The sequence below is a fragment of the Bos taurus genome, chromosome 6 (assembly GCF_002263795.3).
Source record: "Bos taurus isolate L1 Dominette 01449 registration number 42190680 breed Hereford chromosome 6, ARS-UCD2.0, whole genome shotgun sequence".
NCBI lineage: Eukaryota > Metazoa > Chordata > Mammalia > Artiodactyla > Bovidae > Bos > Bos taurus.
This window is the reverse complement of record NC_037333.1, coordinates 12,216,586-12,238,983: the sequence shown is the minus strand read 5'-3', so window position 1 is coordinate 12,238,983 and position 22,398 is coordinate 12,216,586. Positions and strand designations below refer to the sequence as shown.

At 40.5% G+C, this 22,398-nt stretch overlaps 1 protein-coding gene across 17 annotated transcripts in view; it reads left to right on the top strand.

Annotated features, from left to right (window-relative positions):
- ANK2 (ankyrin 2) overlaps positions 1–22,156 on the top strand; it is a 585,830-nt gene extending 563,674 nt beyond the window's left edge. For 7 of the 17 annotated variants that reach the window (XM_059887690.1, XM_024993494.2, XM_024993493.2 and 4 more), the window contains 10 exons: positions 408–482; positions 2,967–3,098; positions 4,468–4,611; positions 8,019–8,301; positions 10,056–10,347; positions 13,293–13,376; positions 13,488–13,652; positions 14,652–14,834; positions 16,232–16,323; positions 19,880–22,156. In XM_059887690.1, coding sequence (XP_059743673.1) covers positions 408–482; positions 2,967–3,098; positions 4,468–4,611; positions 8,019–8,301; positions 10,056–10,347; positions 13,293–13,376; positions 13,488–13,652; positions 14,652–14,834; positions 16,232–16,323; positions 19,880–20,063 — 1,634 coding nt within the window. In that variant the 3' untranslated portion in view covers positions 20,064–22,156. Of the gene's footprint in view, positions 1–407; positions 483–2,966; positions 3,099–4,467; positions 4,612–8,018; positions 8,302–10,055; positions 10,348–12,711; positions 12,805–13,292; positions 13,377–13,487; positions 13,653–14,651; positions 14,835–16,231; positions 16,324–19,879 lie in introns of all 17 variants that reach the window. The other 10 variants (XM_024993485.2, XM_059887685.1, XM_024993488.2 and 7 more) reach the window with 2 other exon arrangements.
- Positions 22,157–22,398: the final 242 nt, after the last annotated feature.

The following is a 22,398-nucleotide window of genomic DNA, read 5'->3' as shown; positions in this document are numbered from 1 at the left end:
TAGGAGGTCCTAACCAATTACTCCACTTCTCCATCCCATTTAAGATTTTTCTGCTGTTTGATGAGCAAGATGATTATCTTAGGGTGGGCAGTATCCTCTCAGACAATTTAAGAGGAAAGTCGTAAGATTACTAGAAATCAGTAACTTATGCAATTATGTCCAATGGCTAGTCTTGATTAAAGAGATATGGAAGCAGATGGTTTCCATGATTTTTATTAAATGTACCCCCCCCATTCCATTCCAGAAATCAGGCAAACACACAATTTAATATGATTTAAAATGTTATAGTTAACTTGTGCTGTAATCAAATATTTGGACAATTGACTGTCTTTCTTTGGATGATCAGTACTGTGGTCCCTCTCCTGTCATGGACAACTTTTGGCCATTCTGTTTTTGACCTTCTATAGATCAACAGGATGAGCAGGAACGGATTGAGGAAAGGCTGGCATATATTGCTGATCACCTTGGCTTCAGCTGGACAGGTAAAATGCATATGACCCATTTCTTCAACAAAACCTGCTTGGTTTGAATGACATAGTTTGCATCAGCCAAGTGTCATTGACAAAGTAAAAGGTCTTTTTTTTTTTCCCCTTGAGGAAGACCACATGGAACAGTGAAAAGAATGATAAACTGTGAACTCAAAAATCTGGGGTCTGCATTAACTCACTTTGTGAACCAGGGCAAGCCTTTTATTGTCTCTGGAATTTTGAATAATAGAACTTTAGGTTGAGAACAAAACAACTCCCACCACCCTCCTTTGGATATCTAAATTTTGGAGAGATTACTGTGTTTCAAAACCATTGTTAGATGCAGTTGTCATAGAATTTAATTTTAAATTCAACCAGAATTTAATTTGAAATTCAATTTGAATTTCTTGTTTTAGATACCTTGTTTCAGATATTTTCATTGTAAACAGTATTAAACGTAACTTCAAATGAAAGTTAAAATACATATGAATGAGATGTTCACTAATTTTCTGAGAAATAGGCATGTTTCAGTTTAGAAATGATATGTTAAATAATTTTTCTGATGTGAAGTAAATTCTAAAATCAATGTGGTTTATTTACAAATAAGCATTTAAAAGGTATACCCTTTTATCTTTCCTATGATATAACATACTAAAGCAAGATTGTCAAGATTTTTTGCTTTTTCCTGGTTTTTTTTTTTGGTCTGACTTTTATGTCATTTGTGACTACTTAACTGAAACAGTATAAGGGCTTCCCTGGTGGCTCAGACAGTAAAGAATCCGCCTGCATTGTGGGAGACCTGGATTCGATCCCTAGGTTGGGAAGATACCCTGCAGAAGGGAATGGCTACCCACTCCAGTATTCTGGCCTGGAGAATTCCATGGGCAGAGGAACCTGGAAGACTACGTAATTGAAACATTATAAAGTTAATATTAAGCTCCTTTAAGTTTCTTAAAGATTGGGTATGAAGTCATAATACTCTTAAAACAAAGATAATTGATAATGTAGAATAAATGAAATAGTTTAAAGTAATTTAATAATACTGATCATATTTATTTAATTGAGGAATTTAGAGGAAGGGAGGATCTCAAAATATCCCTAGTTGACTTATTAAATAGCTAGCATTCCGAATTATTTACTTTGCTTTTTAAGTATGTATGTATATGTATGTTAAATGCAGTATCTGTTATAGTTGGTGAAAATTCAAACCTTAAAATCATATGGAATGGTATAAAATGTAAATAAGTCCCTCACACTACCTACATCTTATCTTCGAGCTCCATTCCTCAAGGGTAACTGCTAACACTTTCTCATGTATTCAGACAAAATCTGCAGTGCTCACATCTATGCCTATTATTTAAAAAATAAGCTGAGTAATTAACAGTATTTCTCATAAATAATCCATCAGCATAGAAATATCTATGTAATTCTTTTAAATAAATATTTAATTCCACTGTATAGGAGGCCATTCCATCAGTGGCCTTTGTTGATGGATGCCTAGGCTGTTTCTTATTAGTGGCAGTAAATATCTTTGTGCACTGGTAGATTTGTGGCTGTGTCTGTAGGGCATGGGCTTCTCTGGTGGCTCAGAGGTAAAGAATCCACCTGCTAATGCAGGAGATGCAAGAAGTGTGGGTTTGATCCCTGGCTTGGGAAGATCCTCTGGAAAAGAAGTGGCAACCCACTCCAGTATTCTACCTGGAGAATTCCATGGACAGAGGAGCCTGGCGGGCTACAGTCCATGGAGTCGCATAGAGTCAGACACAACTGAGCACGCACGCACTGTAGGGCATACCCCTAAAAGGAAAATTGCTGGGTAAAGGATATGTATATTTTTAATTTAGAAAGATATTAGCAAATTACCCTCTAAAGAGGACACCTCATTTATACACACACACCCCTCAATACATTAGCATCCATGTAGAATGTTAGTGGTATAGACTTTAAATAAGAACTTTGTGGCTTCTTCCCTAGGTCAGTTAATGCTTCCCAGACCTTTTATTCATATGACATAATGTTGTAGAAAAGAGTTTATCCAACCACCGTAATACAGCTGTAACCAACATTTATCCAAGTACTCAGAAACAGGATTTATAGTATTTGAAAATTACCTAATTATGATTAAAAGTGAGACATGGTCTCTTCTACTGTTTTCACTCATTTATTTTCCATTATCTTGATTAAGAATATAAGCCAGTATTAATGGTCTCTTCTAATTTTGGAATTAAATGAGTGGGCCTGAATTTACATGTTTTATAATCATTGTTTCAAACTTACTTTTTCCACTATGACAGTGATCAACTCCAAACCCAGTTGTAAGGAAAATATCTGGGGTTAGTGCTAGAAGAACAAAGGCATATGAGAGTCTTTTCTAATAGGAAAACATAAAGGAACTCTGTTACAGCAGTAGAAAGAACTCATCATTTGCAAGATCACAAGACGAGGTGTTGAGACTCAAACTTTGAAGTTAATGTGTTTACAAAGTATTTTCTCTTCTAGAGTTGGCAAGAGAACTGGACTTCACTGAAGAGCAAATTCATCAAATTCGAATTGAGAACCCTAACTCCCTGCAGGATCAGAGTCATGCGCTGTTGAAGTACTGGCTAGAAAGGGACGGGAGACATGCTACAGGTGGGTGGGGAGCTCTAACTAAAAGGCAGTAGGGTGGAGGTGGAAATAAGCCTTATTCAGTGCCTTTTATGTCAGGTGCCCCCAATCTGAAGTGCGGCTATAAGCAAATGAGAAGAAGCGATAACATTTCTCAAATAACCACGTTGCATGAAACTTCTTGTACTGTGTTTCTGTGAACAGCATTAAGTAGTGAAAAGTGATCCTAGCCCTGGTTGCTAACAGGAATGTTATTAAGATCCTTAAATTTTCTAAATATTGACAGCAGACACTTGCTTTACTAATCATTGTTTTATTGATGGTATATTACATTCAGTTCCTGCTTCCTTTACTCCTAAATAACTAAAATAGGGGGAAAATGTCAAGTGGATATTCTGACCACATCAAATAAAATGGGAAGTAGCCATAACTGCTTCTTATCCTTCAGCTAGTCTAAATTTGCTATTTCCTTTAATATCTCTTTGAAGACCTTACCTAGAGACTTCCAGCCCACATTTATCTTTCCTTCTCTTACCATTTTTCTCGACAGGATTGCCAGAAAATAAAAATAAAAATAGAGAGTACCCAGTTAAATTTAAATTTCAAGTAGTCGGAGAAGGCAATGGTGACCCATTCCACTACTCCTGCCTAGAAAATCCCATGGACAGAGGAGCCTGGTAGGCTGCAGTCCATGGCGTCGCTGAGTTGGACACGACTTCACTTTCACTTTCACTTTTCACTTTCATGCATTGGAGAAGGAAATGGCACCCCACTCCAGTGTTCTTGCCTGGAAAATCCCATGGATGGAGGAGCCTGGTAGGCTGCAGTCCATGGTGTCACTGAGTCGGACACAACTGAGCGACTTCACTTTCACTTTTCACTTTCATGTACTAGAGAAGGAAATGGCAACCCACTCCAGTGTTCTTGCCTGGAGAATCCCAGGGACGGGGGAGCCTGGTGGGCTGCCGTCTATGGGGTCACGCAGAGTTGGACACGACTGAAGCAACTCAGCAGCAGCAGCAGCAGCAGCAGTCAACAAATACTTTTTCTAGTATGAATATATCCCACGCAATATGTGGGATATACTTTTACTAGAAAATCGCTTTTTATCAAAGGATCACATGTGACAGGACCTTCTCCACGCCGTCTGGTAGCTCTGCTTTTAGGGCTTATTACCATGCCGTGTCACCCGTTTTGTGTGTTTGTCTTGTTTGTTTGCTTACAAAGATCCTTAGTTGGGCTTTGGCTGTTTTTGGTACAGATAACAAAATTTTAGTAAATTTTTTCCTATACTTAAAATGTATCAACAAAAAAATTCACTAAGACAACTAAAGGAAAGGGTTTAAAAGACTAGCCCTCTGATGTAATCAATGTTTTTTCTTTAATATCCCAGATACCAGTCTCGTTGAATGTCTCACCAAGATCAACCGAATGGATATCGTGCATCTCATGGAGACCAGCACAGAAGCTCTCCAGGAGCGCATCGGTCATAGCTATGCAGAGATTGAGCAGACCATTACACTGGATCATAGTGAAGGTCAGACAGCTTGCGTGTGTATGAGTGCCTGTTGTGTATGAGTGCCTGTTGTGTATGGTTAATTCAGGCAGTGAGACCCACCATCTTCCTTTTTCAGAGGGTTGCCTATGGTCTTTGGTCATACATTCTTCTCCTCACTACCCTGAGACTTCCTTGCCCATTTTAGGTACCTGAATACTGCTCATAGTTTGATATTTCATCACTGTCTCAGTCGTTGTGAGCTGCTCCAACAGAAAACCATGATCTCCAACAGAAAACCAGGGTAGCTTAAACAACAGAAATTTATTTCTCTTGGTTCTGAAAACCAGGGAAGTTTTCAGGAAGTTCAAGGTCTGGGTGATAGCATAATCAGGGTCTGGTGAGGGCCCTCTTCAGGGTGGTTCGTGGCTGTCTTCTTGCTCTGTCCTCACATCAAGGACAGCCAGCTCTCTAACCTCTTCTTATAAGGGCACTCACTAATCATATTCATGAGGGCTCTCCCCTCATGACCTAATTCCCTCCTAGGGATACATTGTCCAAATATCATCACAATGGGACTAGGGTTTCAGCATATGAATATGAAGGGGACCTGGACAGAGGAGCCTGGTAGGCTGCAGTCCATGGGGTCGCTAGGAGTCAGACACGACTGAGCGACTTCACTTTCACTTTTCACTTTCATGCATTGGAGAAGGAAATGGCAACCCACTCCAATGTTCTTGCCTGGAGAATCCCAGGGACAGGGGAGCCTGGTGGGCTGCCATCTCTGGGGTTGCACAGAGTTGGACACGACTGAAGCGACTTAGCAGCAGCAGCAGCAGCAGCATTCCCAGGTGGCTCAGTGGGTAAAGAATCTGCCTGCAATGCAGAAGACACAGGCAGATGCGAGTTTGATTCCCAGGTCAGGAAGATCCCCTGGAGAAGGGCATGGCAACTGACGCTAGTATTCTTGCCTGGAGAATCCCATGACCAGAGAGTCGGGTGGACTTCAGTTCATGAGGTCACACAGTTGGACATGAGTGAAGTGACTCAGCATGCACACAAATAGTGCATAGCAACCATCAGCATGGGTGATACCCAGTGCCCTTTCTTCAGCTCCTTGGTGGCACTGCTGATGCTTGTGTCTTTTACTCTACCTTAGTAACCCGTTTCTATGCCTGCAACCCAAACTGAGTCATCAGTGACTGTACTACTTCCAAGTCCTGACTTGAGGGATTACACTTGCATCCTCCTTTGCTTCTACACAGTCATCCTTCAAACCCACTGGACCTCCAGCCATTGTTCCTACCTCATTTTTTATATTAAAATTTCCCTAATTTACCCTCATTCATTTCCATTCTCACTGACTCTTTCTCCTTCATCTGTCTCATCAGTATTTTTGCATTTTCTCTTCTTCTTTCAAGCCTCCAATATTTCTCTTCTTTTCATTTTTTCCAACCTGATCATAATTGACATTCCTTAGAAAAAAAGAATAACTATAAGCAAATGTCCATATCCATTCACCACAAAATCTCCCAACGTAAGTGCATCTCAGTGCTTATACTCGACCTTCCCTGCTATATGAAATGGCCTTGCTTTGCTAAAACCATCATCTCGCCTTTCATACTGGATTTCATCCCCTTTACCAGCTGTGGGCTTCTCTCCTGCAGTGACCCACTCTGTCTTCCTACAACTAGACCATGCTTTAGAGCATTACAATGTACTTCATAGATCCCAGCTTTAAAAAGCAAAGCAAAGCAAATATCTTCTTTCACCCAACATGTCCCCCTGTATGAAGTTCTGTTTCTCCAGCCATTTCATGGGAAGTCTCTTCCAAAGGAGAGTCTAACTTTCCCATCTCTACTTTTTCTCTTCCCGTTCTCTATAGAACTGTCTCTAGAATCCATACAGGCCATGTGTGGTCATCATCACTCAACAGCAAAGAATCTTGCAAAATTACCAGTTTCTTCTCATCACCAAATGCACTGAGCAACTCAGTCTTCATCTTCCTTTACCTGCTTGTAACATTTGAGACAGAAAACTAATCCCTTCTTCTTCTTCTTAAAATGATACCCTCTCTTCTTTTTTTCTCCTATGTCACGGGGTAGTCTCCTTCAGTGCCTTTGTGCAGTTTACATTCTGTAAATTCACACAGTGGCATGTATTATCGTCAGCAGGAGCCTCATAGCTTGTCCTGTCTCCTATCTCTCCCCGTCTTTCCAAGTCCAAGACACCTGACTTTTGCTCCCTGGGCGCCTCCGTCTTCTCAGGCTTCTAGGCTCTGGTGCTTTTTGTCCCCTCCATTCTGAGGTGTTCTTCCCTCAGATCATCACGTGCCTTTTTCTCTCACTTTATTCAGGCCTCTGCTCAAGTATCAGCTCCTAAAAGGAGCCTTTTCTGACAAGTTTATCTGAAATACTGGCCCCGTTTTACTCTGTACTTTTCCCCTGGCTTCCGTGCCCCCTAAAAGTTATTATAAATCTATATCCGCAGAAATGCAAGTTCAGTGAGGCCAGAAACTTTTACTGTCCTGTTTACTACTATGTATCCAGTATCTAAACACCTATTAGATATAAAACTCAACATATTATATCTATTGAGTGAATAGAGAGAGAGATGAATGTCAGTCACATCTCTGCCAAAAAAATTTTTAGTGACTCCTTATTGCCCTTGATATAATGAAATTCCATGGCCCGGTCTAAGAGACCTTTCATAAGAAGAGTACTAACCTCAGAGTGTTTGTTTAATACATGTTCATACTTGCAAAGCACCTATAATATGCCCGTGCTGTGCTAAGTTGCTTCAGTTGTGTCTGGTTCTTTGCGACCCTATGGACTGTATGTAGCCCCTCAGGCTCCTTTGTCCATGGGACTCGCCAAGCTAGAATACTGGAGTGGGATGCCACACCCTCCTCCAGGGGATCTTCCAGATGCAGGGTTCAAACCTATGTCTCTTATGTCTCCTGCTTTGGCAGACAGGTTCTTTACCACTAGCACCACCCGGGAAACCCATAATGGTACCTGATGTATAGTATAAAGATTCAGAACGTGTTAACTATTAGTAGGAGTAGTAGTATTTTTATTACCATTCGTATTAACCCTCTTCTTGCTATGTAGATTTATGCCTTGACTATTGCAGTTGATTCCTGCTTATCTTTAGGTCTCCTAAAGCTGTCTCACCCTCTGCATTTCCTTTCCTGATTCTTTGACCCTATTGAGTCCTTGGCATTCATCAGCTAGCACTGGTGGCCCAGTCATGTGCATTTTAATATTTCTTACTTGCCTATGCTTCCCTAGATGGTCAGTATTAGATGGAAAGCAGACACAGTGCTTCTATCAACTTTGTAACCATGAACCTATCACAGGCGTAGCATGTAGTAGTTACTTAGTAAATACCTACTTAATAAGTTTAGCTTCAATTAAACACTTACTTGGAATCATTCTCCCCTCCAGGGTTCTCAGTACTCCAAGAGGAGCTTTGCACTGCCCAGCACAAGCAGAAAGAGGAGCATGCTGCTTCTAAAGAGGACGAGGCCTCTGACCACCCTCCCATCGTCTCAGAGGAAGACATTTCTGTTGGTTACTCCACTCTTCAGGATGGCATCCCCAAAACTGAGGGTGATGGCTCTGCAACAGAGCTCCTTCCCCAGACTCAAAAGGAGCAAGTTCAACAGGATTTCTCAGGGAAAATGCAAGACCTGCCTGAGGAGTCGGCTCTTGAACAGCAAGAATACTTGTGAGTTCCAAAAGAAAGGCTGTGCTGGATCAGTCCAGAGATGCCAGCCAACATGGCTAGGGTGCCAGCCATATCCAAGCATAAAGCGTTTTCAGATAGTTCTCAAATGACCCCACTAATAACAAATGCCAGAACTAGAGGAAAAGAAGCAAGATATTTAATAGACATCATGTGACAGCATTGCATGGCACAAGTCTGCTTGAACCAATTTCCAATTTGGTCACCTTGGGTGAATGCCTAAGCCCTTTGAGATTCCGTTTCCGTATCTATAGATTATGATAGTAATATCCACTTTATTCACCTTACAGGGTCAAAGGTCAAAGGTGTGTCTCTGAAGGCATTGTTGACACTGTAGACTGTGTGGTCATGACTTGTGTATCTGCTGTACCTCACTTCTCTGTGTGCGTGCCGGTTGTGTTCTGACTGGTGCAGAGTGTGAACAGGGCCAGTGCAGGAGAAACCACCACAAAGCTATGAGGTGGCTGACAATAAATATAGAAATGCCACACAAATTACGCACACAGATTGAAAGACCATTAGAGGTTGGAATGGGAATGAAGAGAAGTCGTCTGGAGAGCTTCTGGCTAAAGGAAGCTGCAGAGTGCAGTGAGCTTAGAACTCAAGCTCTGGGCTTCCTGGAAGCAAAAGCAAAAGAAAGTTTCTTAAATGACACTTGTCTAGAAAACCAACCAGATCATGAGAAAGGCAAGCGTGTCCCCGCTCTGAAATGTGAGAATAGTGTGTCAGGAGGCTCTTTGTTGTTGAGTGAGCTCTATGCTGAAATCACTGGATTTGGAGAAAATGGGCATTGAGATGACCTTGCCTTCCGCAGAGCACCGCCTTCTCACCCACCCGCCTTTAGATTGTAGGGGAGAACATAAAGGAGAGGCCAGGAAAAGCGAGAAGGAAGAAGGAAAAGATGGGAAGCAAAGAGGGACTATCAGAAAAGCACTCGGGGCATTTAACATCTATAGAGTGACAGAAAATTATAATAAAGTAGGGGAACATTTTTTTTTATTTTAGAAATTGGGATGATAGGAACTTCCCTGGTAGTCTAGTGGCTAAGACTCCATGTTCCCAATGTAGAGGACCTGGGTTCAATCTCTGGTCAGGAAACTAGATCCCACGTACCTCAACTAAGACCTGGTGTAACCAAATAAATAATTATTTAAAAAAGAAATTGCAATTATAAAGATTGTGTTACTTACACTATATCAATAGAAAAAGTTTCAATACCAAAAGATCTTATCAAGTAATAATGATTTTCCAGAGATATAACAAGAATCTCCCTCTATTTATGATTATGGTAACTATATTTAACATGGGATTTATATATTGCTTTTTAAAATTTTTGCCAAATTTTGGTCTTGCTTCAGAAGCCTATTGTCCACGGATTTTTCTTATATAAACCTCCTCAGATCATCAATATTACCTTGAGTTGTCAAAGAAAGATGAAATTATTTATTTATTAATATCTCATATTATTTATTACCCTACTTTGTAGAGATTAGGAAATGGTAATACACTTGAGAATAATTTTTATCTTTTTAAAGCGCATCTTTCCCAGTCAATGCTACATCAATGTGCTGTAACTATATTTTACATACAATTTTTGTTCACATTTCATTTCTTGGCCAAGTTTAGAAACATATTTAGACTTCCACGGACTATGAAGACAGATTTCATCTTCCCTTCCTTCAACGGGGTCACAAATGCCTGTGTTCTCATGGTATACTGGGGCTTTTCCGTTTCAGCGTGACAACCCCAGGGACAGAAATGTCAGAGACTCAGAAGGCCACGGGAACATCGGGCTCCCCCACCAAGACACCTGAGGAAATTGTCACCCCTTCCGAGGAGGAGAGGCTGTATCTCCAAACCCCAACATCGAGTGAGCGGGGAGGCTCTCCAGTTGTGCAGGAACCTGAGGAGCCCCCCGAACGCAGGGAGGAGAGTTCACCTCGGAAAACCAGCCTCGTGATCGTGGAATCGGCTGAGGACCAGCCTCAGGCCTTCGAGAGGCTTGATGAAGAGGCTGCTTTTCAAAAGGTAAAATCTCCTCCTCTGTTTCTTTTCCCACGTGGAACAAAGCTCCACACCCTCTCCCATGTCCATTTCTCCAGTGACCTGTTTTTTTTCACAGAACAGCTTGCCAAATTAATTAACTTGGGCCATGGGAAGCCCGCCAATCCCTTTTAAAAACCTGAGAACCCGTGAATCTAGAGAGTAGTACATGGTTCTAATTCTAGCTCTTTGACCATCAGCCCCAGTTTTATAGTTGGAAACCCTTTTGCTAAGAAAAATGAGCATTGGGGTGAAATAATATACCTGATATTACCTTTCAGAATTATCTTATAAATAAAGACGACTAGTGAGGGGAATTTACCGAGCATCAGGTAAGCTGGCCAGCCGTGGGAGAGTGCTGGAATCTGCCCTCGTGGCAAGTCTGTCTGTGCGGTCAGGTGATAAGCACACCACCTGTGGGTATTGAGTGGGGTTTACCTCCCAAAACAAATGTTTCTCATTAGGGGAAGTATTATTTCCAAGTGAGAGCTCCTATTTATTTTAAGAATGACTCAGGAAAAGGACATTACACCTACATTAACGGCTGGTTCCAAAAGTCAGAAAACCCATAGCGGCATGAGTATGCATCACTGTCTCTTCTTTGTTTTTAAGTGAGGTTTTGATATTGTGAAGACAGGTGGAGACCATCTTAAGAAACTGAGTTGAACCATTTATTCTCAGAACACGGTCTGAATGGTTCGTATCGCTCCCTCCTCTGAACTCCTGGATCAGAATGAACCCAGGGAGGGGAAAGGACAAGAACTGGCATTTTCAATAGCTCCCTGAAGGAGTCACACACACACACACACACACACACACACACACACACACAAGTGTGAACATCTTTCTGAATTAAACTTAATGTAAATTAAATTAGATATATTTTTCCTTTTTTGGATTTAAAAACATTTTATATGTCAGACTATTTTTAAAGCATGCATATACATCTTTTAGGAAAGAATGTTTTATAAAAGAATTAAGACTCTGGAGGGAAAATATCTTTGGGCTTAACATCTACATTTGTTTTTGTTCACTCTGAGTGTGATATCTGCTGGCAAGATTTCTAAAACCATAGTTTAAAATTAGGGGAGATCCAGGCAGATAAGAACTGCTCCAAATTTTGGCAGCTATTTTAAATAATGAATTCATCCCATGAATGGATGTTTATTCCAAGTTTGCATTTGTACAGCCTTTATTCATCTCTCAAGTTCTTGGCTTAAATGAATTCTAGTAAAAATGTTTCATAGATGCTATCTGAACTTAAAAGTTGCCAATTTTAGTCTAAGAATCTGTAGGCTAACTGAAGTGTACACTTGAAACAATTATCTGGATAATTCATATATTTAATCTGTCCTATGCATATGAATACATTTTGATAAATTTCCCTATATTCCACATTATTTATATGGGCCTGTTCTACTTATTCTTGATGAATGTCTAATTCTTTCTCTTAAGCTTCCTATTTTGACCCTTTTCATCTCATGACCCTGACTTAAGGGTCCAATTTCAGTCACTTTTCTTCCTGACCATATTTCTAGGCAGCAGATTCCTAAGTGTACTTAAAGTATAATTTGGCTTGGAATTTACATGTTTTCCTGCAGCAGGAAAGAATATGGAAATATAAGTGATATTTTAAAGTATGTTGACAAAATTTCGTTGAGTAATCTTTTCTATGTTTCAATAGAATTTTTAAAAATAGCATTCCATTAGGAAAGAATGATTCCATATATGTGCTCCCATGAGATATGTTATCATCTAAAGTTATGATCTTAGCTCCAGCTTTGGCTTTGGGCCAGACCCATAAAATTGGATTGGCCTCTGCACCTCAGCTCCTGTGCACAGGGAGTCTAATACTATTCATAGCCTGTCTTCCTTGATGGCAGGGAAACTCACTACTGGCCAGATAATAGCTACAGGAAATTTTGACTTCCTGCAGAAAGTTCTGCTACAAGCATAGTATTTCTGTGCCTTTGGTGGGTCATTCCAAGCCTGAGCCCAAGAATCAACAGCTCACTAGAGTTTCTTGTTCTGCCCGTGATCTGTGTCTACATCAGGAGTTGAAGTCCAAGAAGAATGGGCAAGTTGCTTCTTTCTTCTGATGTATTTTGACGGATGGGTGCTCAGGCCACTCTCAGAATTTCAGATTTTTTTTTTAATTCAGTAAACAAAAAGCTATATTCTCGGTGAAGTCTGAGCCCAGCATGTGCTGTTTTCATCCCTCCTGGCTTTTCCACCAAAGCCTCCACGAATAGAACTTGCAGAAACCACTGTGGGCTAAAACAGAAACCTGTAGTGAAGAGACATTCCTTAGCATGATAAACAAAAACCCTGCTTCCATGCTTCCACCAGGAGCTAACAGAGGAATTAGGTGAGCTGGAGGCCAGCTCAGATGAGGAGGCGATGGTAACAACCAGGGTTGTCCGCCGACGATTGATTATTCAGGTACCAGTTGTTCCGTTACTGCACGTCCAGGACACTTCTGTCCCCATAACCCTTTGAGAGTGACCAATCTGGAGTGGAGGGCTTGGCATGCTCCTTAGGTAGTGCATGGCCTTCAGAAAGCAGATCCTTAACCCTCCTAAGTTCTGTTTGTAAAGAAATGCAGCAGTAATGACATTCACAGCCTCCCTCTGAGAGAACGAACAGCAAGAGCAAGATTTAGCATCTCCAGCTCCACCCACCTCACCTCTGGCTGATCTATTTTTGTTTGTTTGTTTAAGTTTGAGCTAACTTTGGTCAGATTTTCTAGCATGTTATTACCTCTTTTTTTTTTTTTTTTTAAACTTACTACGTGACAGGATTTGGCATCTCAGCAATGCTTCTCAAAGCTCCTTTAATTTTCTAACCTTCCTTGTATTATAAGCACTTGGGAGTAGTTCTTCAGCACTGATGTCAAACACGGAAGTGACCCTTTTCTCTCAACTGTGTAGGGAGATGATATGCCTGACATACCCCCAGAAACAGTCACAGAAGAAGAATACATCGATGAGCATGGACACACCGTGGTAAAGAAGGTATTATCTTAAGTATCTTAGCATGATTGATTCAAGTTTCCTGTCTAAACGTGTATCAGTACCCTGGCACCGTCCCTTAAAAACAAGTTACATGAGTAAAATATCTTCTAGGTTACTAGGAAAATCATTAGGCGGTTCATCTCCTCTGACGGCACAGAGAAAGAGGAGATTACGATGCAGGGAGCACCACAGGATTCTATCAGCGTTGATGAAGGGGATGGTTATTCCAAAGTCATAAAGCGCATTGTATTGAAGAGTGACACCGAGCAGTCAGAGGTGAGCCCACAACGTCTCCAGAACTGACTTTATGGAGAGGTGTGAAATAGAGCTCACAAGAGATGGACGAGATAGTTCATTCCTGCTGGCCTCACTTCTCCCCTTTATAAGGCAGTCTGTGTTTAGTTACACGTTGATTTTTTTTTGTCTTTGTGATTTGGAAAATTTTTAAAGAACCACGAGGCAGATTTGTAACCACTGTACTCATTGTCTTTGGTCCTTTTCATTTCCACTTTCTCATTAATTCAATTGACAGCAGCAGACATCCAAAAGTCAAAATTTAAAAGACAGCAATCCTATTAGCTGGCAAGTGGTAGATTCTGAAAAAAATCTTGTGCCAAGGCACTGTGGTGCCGTGCCCAGTCAGTCACCGCAGCCTTCTCTAGGGCACCTTTGATAAATACTGGATTTCTAAACTTTTGCATTTCAGAGTCACTGAAACCAGGATCCAGAAACTCCCTTGATTTGTAGCTTTATTTCTTCCTGTTTTACTTCCCTCTTTCAGAAGCATATTTACTCTCTTTGACATGTAATTTGGGACATTCTCACCATCTTGCATCCATTCACATCCTCAAAATTTTATTATTACACACACGAGGTTCTCTAAACATCTACATTTTCAGTTTCTCATGTCTCTGTAAGTTCCTTCTTTGATGGTTAATTTTGTCTTCATAATGTCAGAACAACCCATTTACACTTGGGAAAAGAGAGTTCATCTGCAGGGCACTGGGTGCATTGCACTGAGCAGCCAGTTCCTCAGCCATGAAACTTCCTGACCAACCTCTGTCCAAGCAATGAATTAAGTGGCTGATTTGGTGCTGTGTCTGTATAGTCATTACATAGATGTTACCAATTGATCATAGTCTTTTGCTGCTTCTTGTTGACAAAATGCTGTCTTTAAGATACACCATTGTAGCATGTGGGTTTTGGCATAGAAAAGTTCATCACTGTTACATCTTGGTCATCGAAACTGTATACTGTGTGTCCTTCATTCATCAGGTAACTTTGTCTGAGCCCAGCATTCTGTCCAGTACCTCACAATTTCAGGCTGAACCAGTGGAAGGCCGTAGAGTCAGCAAAGTTGTTAAGACAACTGTGGTCCATGGTGAGAGGATGGAGAAACATCTGGGGGATTCTAGTTTAGCCACTGATCTTCCTTCAGCCAAAGATGACTTTGAAGAGGTATAGAAGCATCATCACTTTGTCTTTATGTGTGTGCTTTGTGTTTGAGAAGAAAATGATTTATCATTGTGTCATTCCATACCTGTACTCATGGAAGGATGCAGAATAATTCAAGAGCGTAGAATTCCTATTTGAATAATGTGTACAGTGAAATAGTTTTCCTCAACTTGTGTTCATTTGAGCCACCTGAAGAGTTTTAAAAAATCCATATGACCAGGATTCCCTTCAGCTCATTCTGGATCAGAATCTCCAAAGTTGGGGCATGATGGTACCTCCTGCCTAAAAGTCTCAGAACTGACTTGTACTTCCAATTAGTAAGGGAAAGAATTAGATATTGCCCCTTATTTTTGCTAATGGATATTCTCAGATATTTCCAATAATAAGCATTAAAGAAGATTCAGATATCGTTCATAACCATAAATAAATCAAGCATTTATAATTAAGTTCTGATTTTCAATAATTATGAAATGGGTCCACAGCACAGTGATATCCATAAACACTTACTACAATACAAAAATTCCCCAAATTTTGAAAACCAAAACAAATTTTTAAAGTTAGTAGCAAGCTAGTTTGGCAGAAAAACTTAGTGTGAACTGACAAGGAATTGTAATGACTTGGAGTCTTTTTTATTCCAAAAGAATGAATGTTTGTTTTTTACTATTGATATATTAATGGGTGTGATTTCAGGATGCTGTCCCTACCCCAAATGAGATATTAGAATATATAGTGTATACCTCATATTACCTTTCTAAAATCCAAAAAGAAAAAAACCCTGAAATTTGAAACACAGCTGGTCTCAAAGATTCAGCTAAGGGCTGGTGGGCGTGTACAAAATATGTCTATGAAACATTCTTTGCTATTGAAACATTTTGAAGTTAAATCTTATGTGTATGCCCTCTTTTATACCCACAGTATGCATTGAGATTATATATGAATGCCTTAGGATATTAAGAGCATACTTTATTCATACTACTTTTAGTTCTTCAGATTTGACACCTGGTGAACTTGAACTATCAAAAGAAGAATCACCTGAGTTATACACTTCGGGCTTTGTTTGTTTGTTCCTTGTTTTTGCCTCTGGTCGTTATTGATTGTATTTGTCATTAAAGTCTGCATTGTGGAGAGGAGCAGGGTGAGGTGAGGAGGAAATTAGAACTCAACCAGTATAGGTAGGGACAACTGTGGAGTAGTTGAACCAGTCTCCTTCATGAATGCAAGAAATTTTACAGACCTGTTAAATAAAACTTGATCCTTAGGTCTGCTCCTAAGAACTGCTTTTCTTTATCCTTTCAAGCATGTATTTTTATATTGACTATCCATTAAGCAGAGTGATAGATTAAGTTAAAGTCTATGGTTTATGATAGACTTTGTCTTGTTCTGTTTTTTCCTTATTTCAGGCTTTGAGTTACACAGGTAGCCACATGAAAGTCTACTCCCCCAGTTTAGTAGAGAATGAAGTCCTGAAGGAGGATGGATCAATAATTAGAAGGTTTGGGTTAGCATGGGGTGATGCTTTGCCAACTAACACTTTTTAAAAGTTTTCTAATATTAAGAAAAGATAAATAGAATCCACACATCTACCCTAAAACCCCCTTGGAAGCTACAGACTCACCCTGCATTTTAAGACTTCCATCAGGTGATACATCTGTCACTGTATCATTCCTGAAGTGTTCTCCTGATGCTTTAAAAGTAATACTAAGGTGCTTCCCTGGTGGCTCAGTGGTGAAGAATCCACTTGCCAATGCAGGAGACTTGGGTTCAATCCCTGGTCCAGGAAGATCCCACATACCACGGAAATGAAGAGCCAGCACAGCCATAAATAATAAACAAAGAAAAAAAAAATTAAGTAATACTAAGACATGATAATGGGAGAAGGCAATGGCACCCCACTCCAGTACTCTTGCCTGGAAAATCCCATGGACAAGGAGCCTGGTAGGCTGCAGTCCATGGGGTCGCTAAGAGTCGGACACAACTGAGCGACTTCACTTTCGCTTTTCACTTTCATGCATTGGAGGAGGAAATGGCAACCCACTCCAGTGTTCTTGCCTGGAGAATCCCAGGGACGGCGGGGCCTGGTGGGCTGCCGTCTATGGGGTTGCACAGAGTCGGACACGACTGAAGTGACTTAGCAGCAGCAGCAGCAAGACATGATAATAGTCAGATGACTTTTAGACAGTCACTTCCTAGATTTCAGCAAGTCACCAATTTCATTGGGCAAACCATCTCGGATATTCCATTGTAGAATAGAGTTCAGTTCAGTTCAGTCACTCAGTCATGTCCGATTCTTTGCAACCCCATGAATTGCAGCACGCCAGGTCTCCCTGTCCATCACCAACTCCCAGAGTTCACCCAAACTCATGTCCATTGAGTCGGTGATGCCATCCAGCCATCTCATCCTCTGTGGACCCCTTCTCCTCCTGCCCCCAATCCCTCCCAGAATCAGAGTCTTTTCCAATGAGTCAACTCTTCACATGAGGTGGCCAAGGTATTGGAGTTTCAGCTTTATCATCACTCCTTCCAAAGAACACCCAGGACTGATCTCCTTCAGAATGGACTGGTTGGATCTCCTTGCAGTCCAAGGGACTCTCAAGAGTCTTGTCCAACACCACAGTTCAAAAACATCAATGTTTCGGTGCTCAGCTTTCTTCACAGTCCAACTCTCACATCCATACATGACCATTGGAAAAACCATAGCCTTGACTAGACAGACCTTTGTTGGCAAAGTAATGTCTCTGCTTTTGAATATGCTATCTAGGTTGGTCATAACTTTCCTTCCAAGGAGTAGGAATCAAATTAAATTGCTCACAAATTAATCTAGCTGAAGGCAATGGCACCCCACTCCAGTACTCTTGCCTGGAAAATCCCATGGGTGGAGGAGCCTGGTAGGCTGCAGTCCATGGGGTCACTAAGAGTCAGACACGACTGAGTGACTTCACTTTCACTTTCACTTTCAGCTCAATCTTGGTAAATCTTTCCTTTGATGGGTTTTTGTCTTTAACAAGCTGTTTCATGATTCTGCATGTGAGTGGCAAATAACATGAGCGTGAATTTGATACCCATGAAGCTGAATGTACCTAGTGAGGCTGAAACCAGGGACTTTAATAAATTCAGAAAATATTATAAAAGCAGTAGGCAGCTCATGTCTGTGCATATGAACAAGGATTAGCTCTGAGGCTTTCTGGTCTACCCTCATCCCCATTGCTTGTTCGATGTGTAAACTTGGGCACCATTACCTCACTTCTTTCTGGGCTTCTAGCAGTGCCGTGTGTATTAACAAAATGTTCTCAGCTTCTCATTGAAGACACAATGGAAATTGAAGTTACTGCTGTGCTTTTCATTTCAGTGAAAAGAAAGGAAAGATTGTCATTTATAGTACTCTACAAGGCTATTTTTAGCCTGTAGAACATAATAATTAGAACAGTGAATTTAAAGGTTCTGTCACAATTCCACCCTCCAACCACATGTGAAAAACAGCCCCAGCTAGGAATTTAAGAGAGAGTAATTGCTCACAGAACTTTAAGAATGCTATATAAATTAAGGATAAAGTGCTTTTTATACTCTGAACTCTTACATCTTTTGCTCAGTTATGCATATGGGACCACATAAACCACGCACACCCTAGCATCGTGAGATCTTAAGATGGAGTTAGATTGAGACCAGTTCATCCAAAACTCTCAGTGACACCTGGTGAATTTGAAGCCAGGAATATAGACATCTCAGTCCAGTCCCACAGCTACTTAGTTTATGGAAGTCTATTTGTGATCCACAACACTTCATCTTACATGTTGCTGAAGACATCTGATCATACCCACTGCTCCCCGATAGGCATATAATTCATTCCACTGTTTGAGTCGTATATGTAAGTGTATTCATAAACACATTCATTGACATATGTGGACACACAGCACCAAGAAGTGTCCTCTGATAGAAGCTTAACCCCCAGTGCCAGTGCCCTAAAGGTTTATACTAGATCTTGGTGGCAATAGCAGAAATTTGCATTTTGGATGAAAAAAATATATATGGATGCTGAATAGTTATAAAACAATCTGACTTCAACCACTGGCGCCAAATTTGACATTTTACTCAAAAGGAACAAATGAAAGTTTGCTTGCAGATACAAAATAATTCAGGTAGACTCAAAGGAAAGGGGAGATAAGAGAACACAAGAGAAGGAAGGAGACAAGATGTCCAAAGGTAAGCCAGAAGTGTTTTGATTGAAGTCAGCCATTTTAAAAACCAAGGTGATCTTAACAGATGTGTAGAGATGTCAGAAGGAAGAATTAAGCTTAGGGAATTAAGAAGCATTAGCTTAGGGCAGCCCATGGGCAGAACCCTCAGCTTCTTGACACTAGGAATCGGTAAGGAAAATACTGGGTAAAGCTTCAAAAACTGATACATCCAATGCTGGTATAAAGTTGGTCCCTATGGCCTCATGGTTATAGATTCAAATCCTGAAACCTTTGATTTTTGGCCCTGTTGTATAATAACTGAGTTATTTTTTTTTATTTGGAGCACTGCTTAAATTCTCTGAGATCCAGTTTCCTTACTTGCTATATAATAATAGTACCTGGTCCATAAGACATGTTTACCACATATTTGTGGAATGAAGAATTGTATTTACAAGCAGAGAGGGAGCAAATCACAGTATGATCACTTTGCAGTAAAGATGCAGGAAAATAATCATACCAATATAACAGTACATGGAGATGAAGCAGTGCCCTAATCAAAACAGGCATGAGTGTATGGTTAGTTCTTAAGAGAATCATATGAAAACATCATTTCATTTATTTGAAATATTTCTTAAAGTTTAAAAAAAAAATACTCCTTGTTCCAGAATACGTTTTAGAAATTTCATGAGTCATTTAAATAGGAGAGCTGTGTCTAAAAGAAAGAAGTGCAGAGATGGCTGTAGTTGGTAGTAGCCCAGGACAGAGGCGTCAACAGTAAGTATCACTTTCATGTCTTAGGTCCTCTCATACCAAAGGTAGTGGCTGCCTTTAGCAGGAAAGAAAGAACGTAACATTCTCTTGTCTGCTTTCCTCCAGGACGACAATGAGTAAAGCTAGAACCCAGAAGAGGGCTGTGGTGAAGGACCAGCAGGGAAAACGCATTTACTTGGAGCACCTGGAGGATGTCCCAGAAGCGCTAGACCAGGACGACCTCCAGCACGACCTCCAGCAACTCCTTCGGCATTTCTGCAAGGAGGACTCGAAGCAAGAGGCCCAGTGAGGGGCTGCCCAATTCTCACACCAGAAACCACACCTTCACTCAATATGCAACGTCCCGTTTCATTAGAGGAGTGACCTCACTGGCCTGATTAATGGGATACCCTGACATTTCACTTTCAGCAAACATGCGGCATTTGGTTTGAGTTTTCCCCCATCCTCTTTAACTGTAAGCTAATTTGTGACCAAAGATAGCATCCCTCACTCTGGATGCTGTATCCACTGCTCTGTTGTGTCTGTGCTGACCTGGGACCTGGCCACCTCCGTTTTTCTTCTTGGCTTCTGCACAAGCTCCATGAAAATCCATTCAACGGGAGAACTTCACCTTCGGACCTCTTCAAATGGTGACACATAGGAATCCTTCCAAGAGATACCCGTGTACGATGTATATAGCTAATGCTCAGACGAACACTATATTAAAATTAAAACCACTGCCTATCATGACTACACTGGGCATCACGGAGTGAAAGGCCTCTAGAGGAATTGCTGAACCACAGTTCGTTAAGATATTGCTAACACAATCGAATGATAATACAGTTCTACCACAAAAGAAGCACTTCAGACCTACCATGTCCTTAGAATTTCCAGAGTAGCCCTGGCTCCTAGTTAAAGATGGGTTCATAACCTTGAAGAACTGTCCTAACTAAGCACTTAGCGCTGGTGCTGGCCAGCCATGATTTATGACTCTCCAGCCGTCATCGAGGGCGGGGAGGTGGGGAGCCGAGGCAACGAGATGAAGCAGTGAGGTGTTGAGTTGCCAGTAGCAGCATCCCACAGCTGTCTAGCATCTTCAGGTCCTTTAGATTTGGGACATGTTGGCAGGGTATTTTAAAAAGCTATAACTACTGTAGTTTTCCAGTTTTCATTGCTGCTTTAGCAAACCACGCTGTCTTATTGGTGGTACTTTCTCCTGGCCACTGCACTGTAGATAATTCATCGGAAACAAGATTTGCCCAACACAAATGGTTGAACTCCTTCACCATGTTGAAGTGGTTTCTTCTTTTTTTTTTCTCCAGGTTTATATCTTCTCTAATACCTGCATGTAGCATTTAAGAATCAAACCACAAACCCCTCTTCTAATCACATCGATGGTTTTCATTCTTTTTACCCTCAGCAAGCACTTTTCACTTTTCTGCTAGGTCTGTTTTTAGCTTGCAGACGAGATTGAGAAATCCTGAAAAATTTGGTTTGGGTTTAAAATTTTTAGTTTATTTATTTGAAATCCGAACTCCCTTGGAAACTCTGAAGTGCATTTGTGCACTTCCCTGTCTGTCTGTTTCAAAGAAGGGACTTTGATCAGCTGAGTGATTTCCATGTCCTATTCCTCATTCCTCTAGTGGTTGAAGCTGTGTAGCATTTTAACATATATATATTCACAAATATATTCATATAAACAGTATACATTTTGAATCAGTTATTTGTTAAAGAAAAGTATATTCAATGAAGATGAAATTTAAAAATTTTAAAAACCAGAGTCTATCCTCCAGGGATTGAACATTTTCCAATTCTATCTGGTCTTTTCCTGTTGTGCAAAAATGACTCATTGTTCCGAATGTCAAAAACAAAGATGACAAACAATGGTACTTCTTCATTTCAAGTAACGTTGCCAAGAGAGAAAATTTCCTGGGAGGGAGGTTTCCCACAAGCCGAATCTCCTAAGCCTCAAATGATAGCACTTTTTGGCAATTGGATAGGAAATAAAGCATTCTTTGGCAGCCAAAATGAGTGAGGCCAATGGTGAAACTTTTCAAGCGCACCATGGCCTTGTTGTCCAAACCTTCACTGGAGCTCAAGAAAAGCACTTCTGTTGTGTTATTTGCAGTGCAGATGATGTCTGTAACAACATAATGGTTATTCACCTTTTTTTTTCTTTTTTGGTTTTGATTTTTGCTGTGTAATCAAAAAACTTGAATACTGTGAGAAGAAGTGAATTTTCAGTTGATGAATCAGCATCTTGTTCCCATGGTGATAACACTAATTGAATATATCTATGAGGGCATGTATTAGTTAACGGAAAAAATACAACACTAACAATACATAGCTGCAATGTGTACAATGGCTGATTTAATTAAATAAAATGTACAAGTGTTAAATGTGGCAACGGTGATTTGTTCTTCTTTATCACTCACCTTTGATTCCAGGAGATGACAGATGAATATTAAAGAGATGAAATAGATGTGAAGCCTGAAGGAAGACACACTGGCTTTTGTTCTTGTTTGGGAACTGAATATGCTTCATGCCCAATGCTATTAAGCACTGGGAGAAACAGACTGTATTCTGTCCTGAAAGAATTTTTATTGTTATGCAAAAGGAGAAAAACAATGATTTATTTTTAGTTT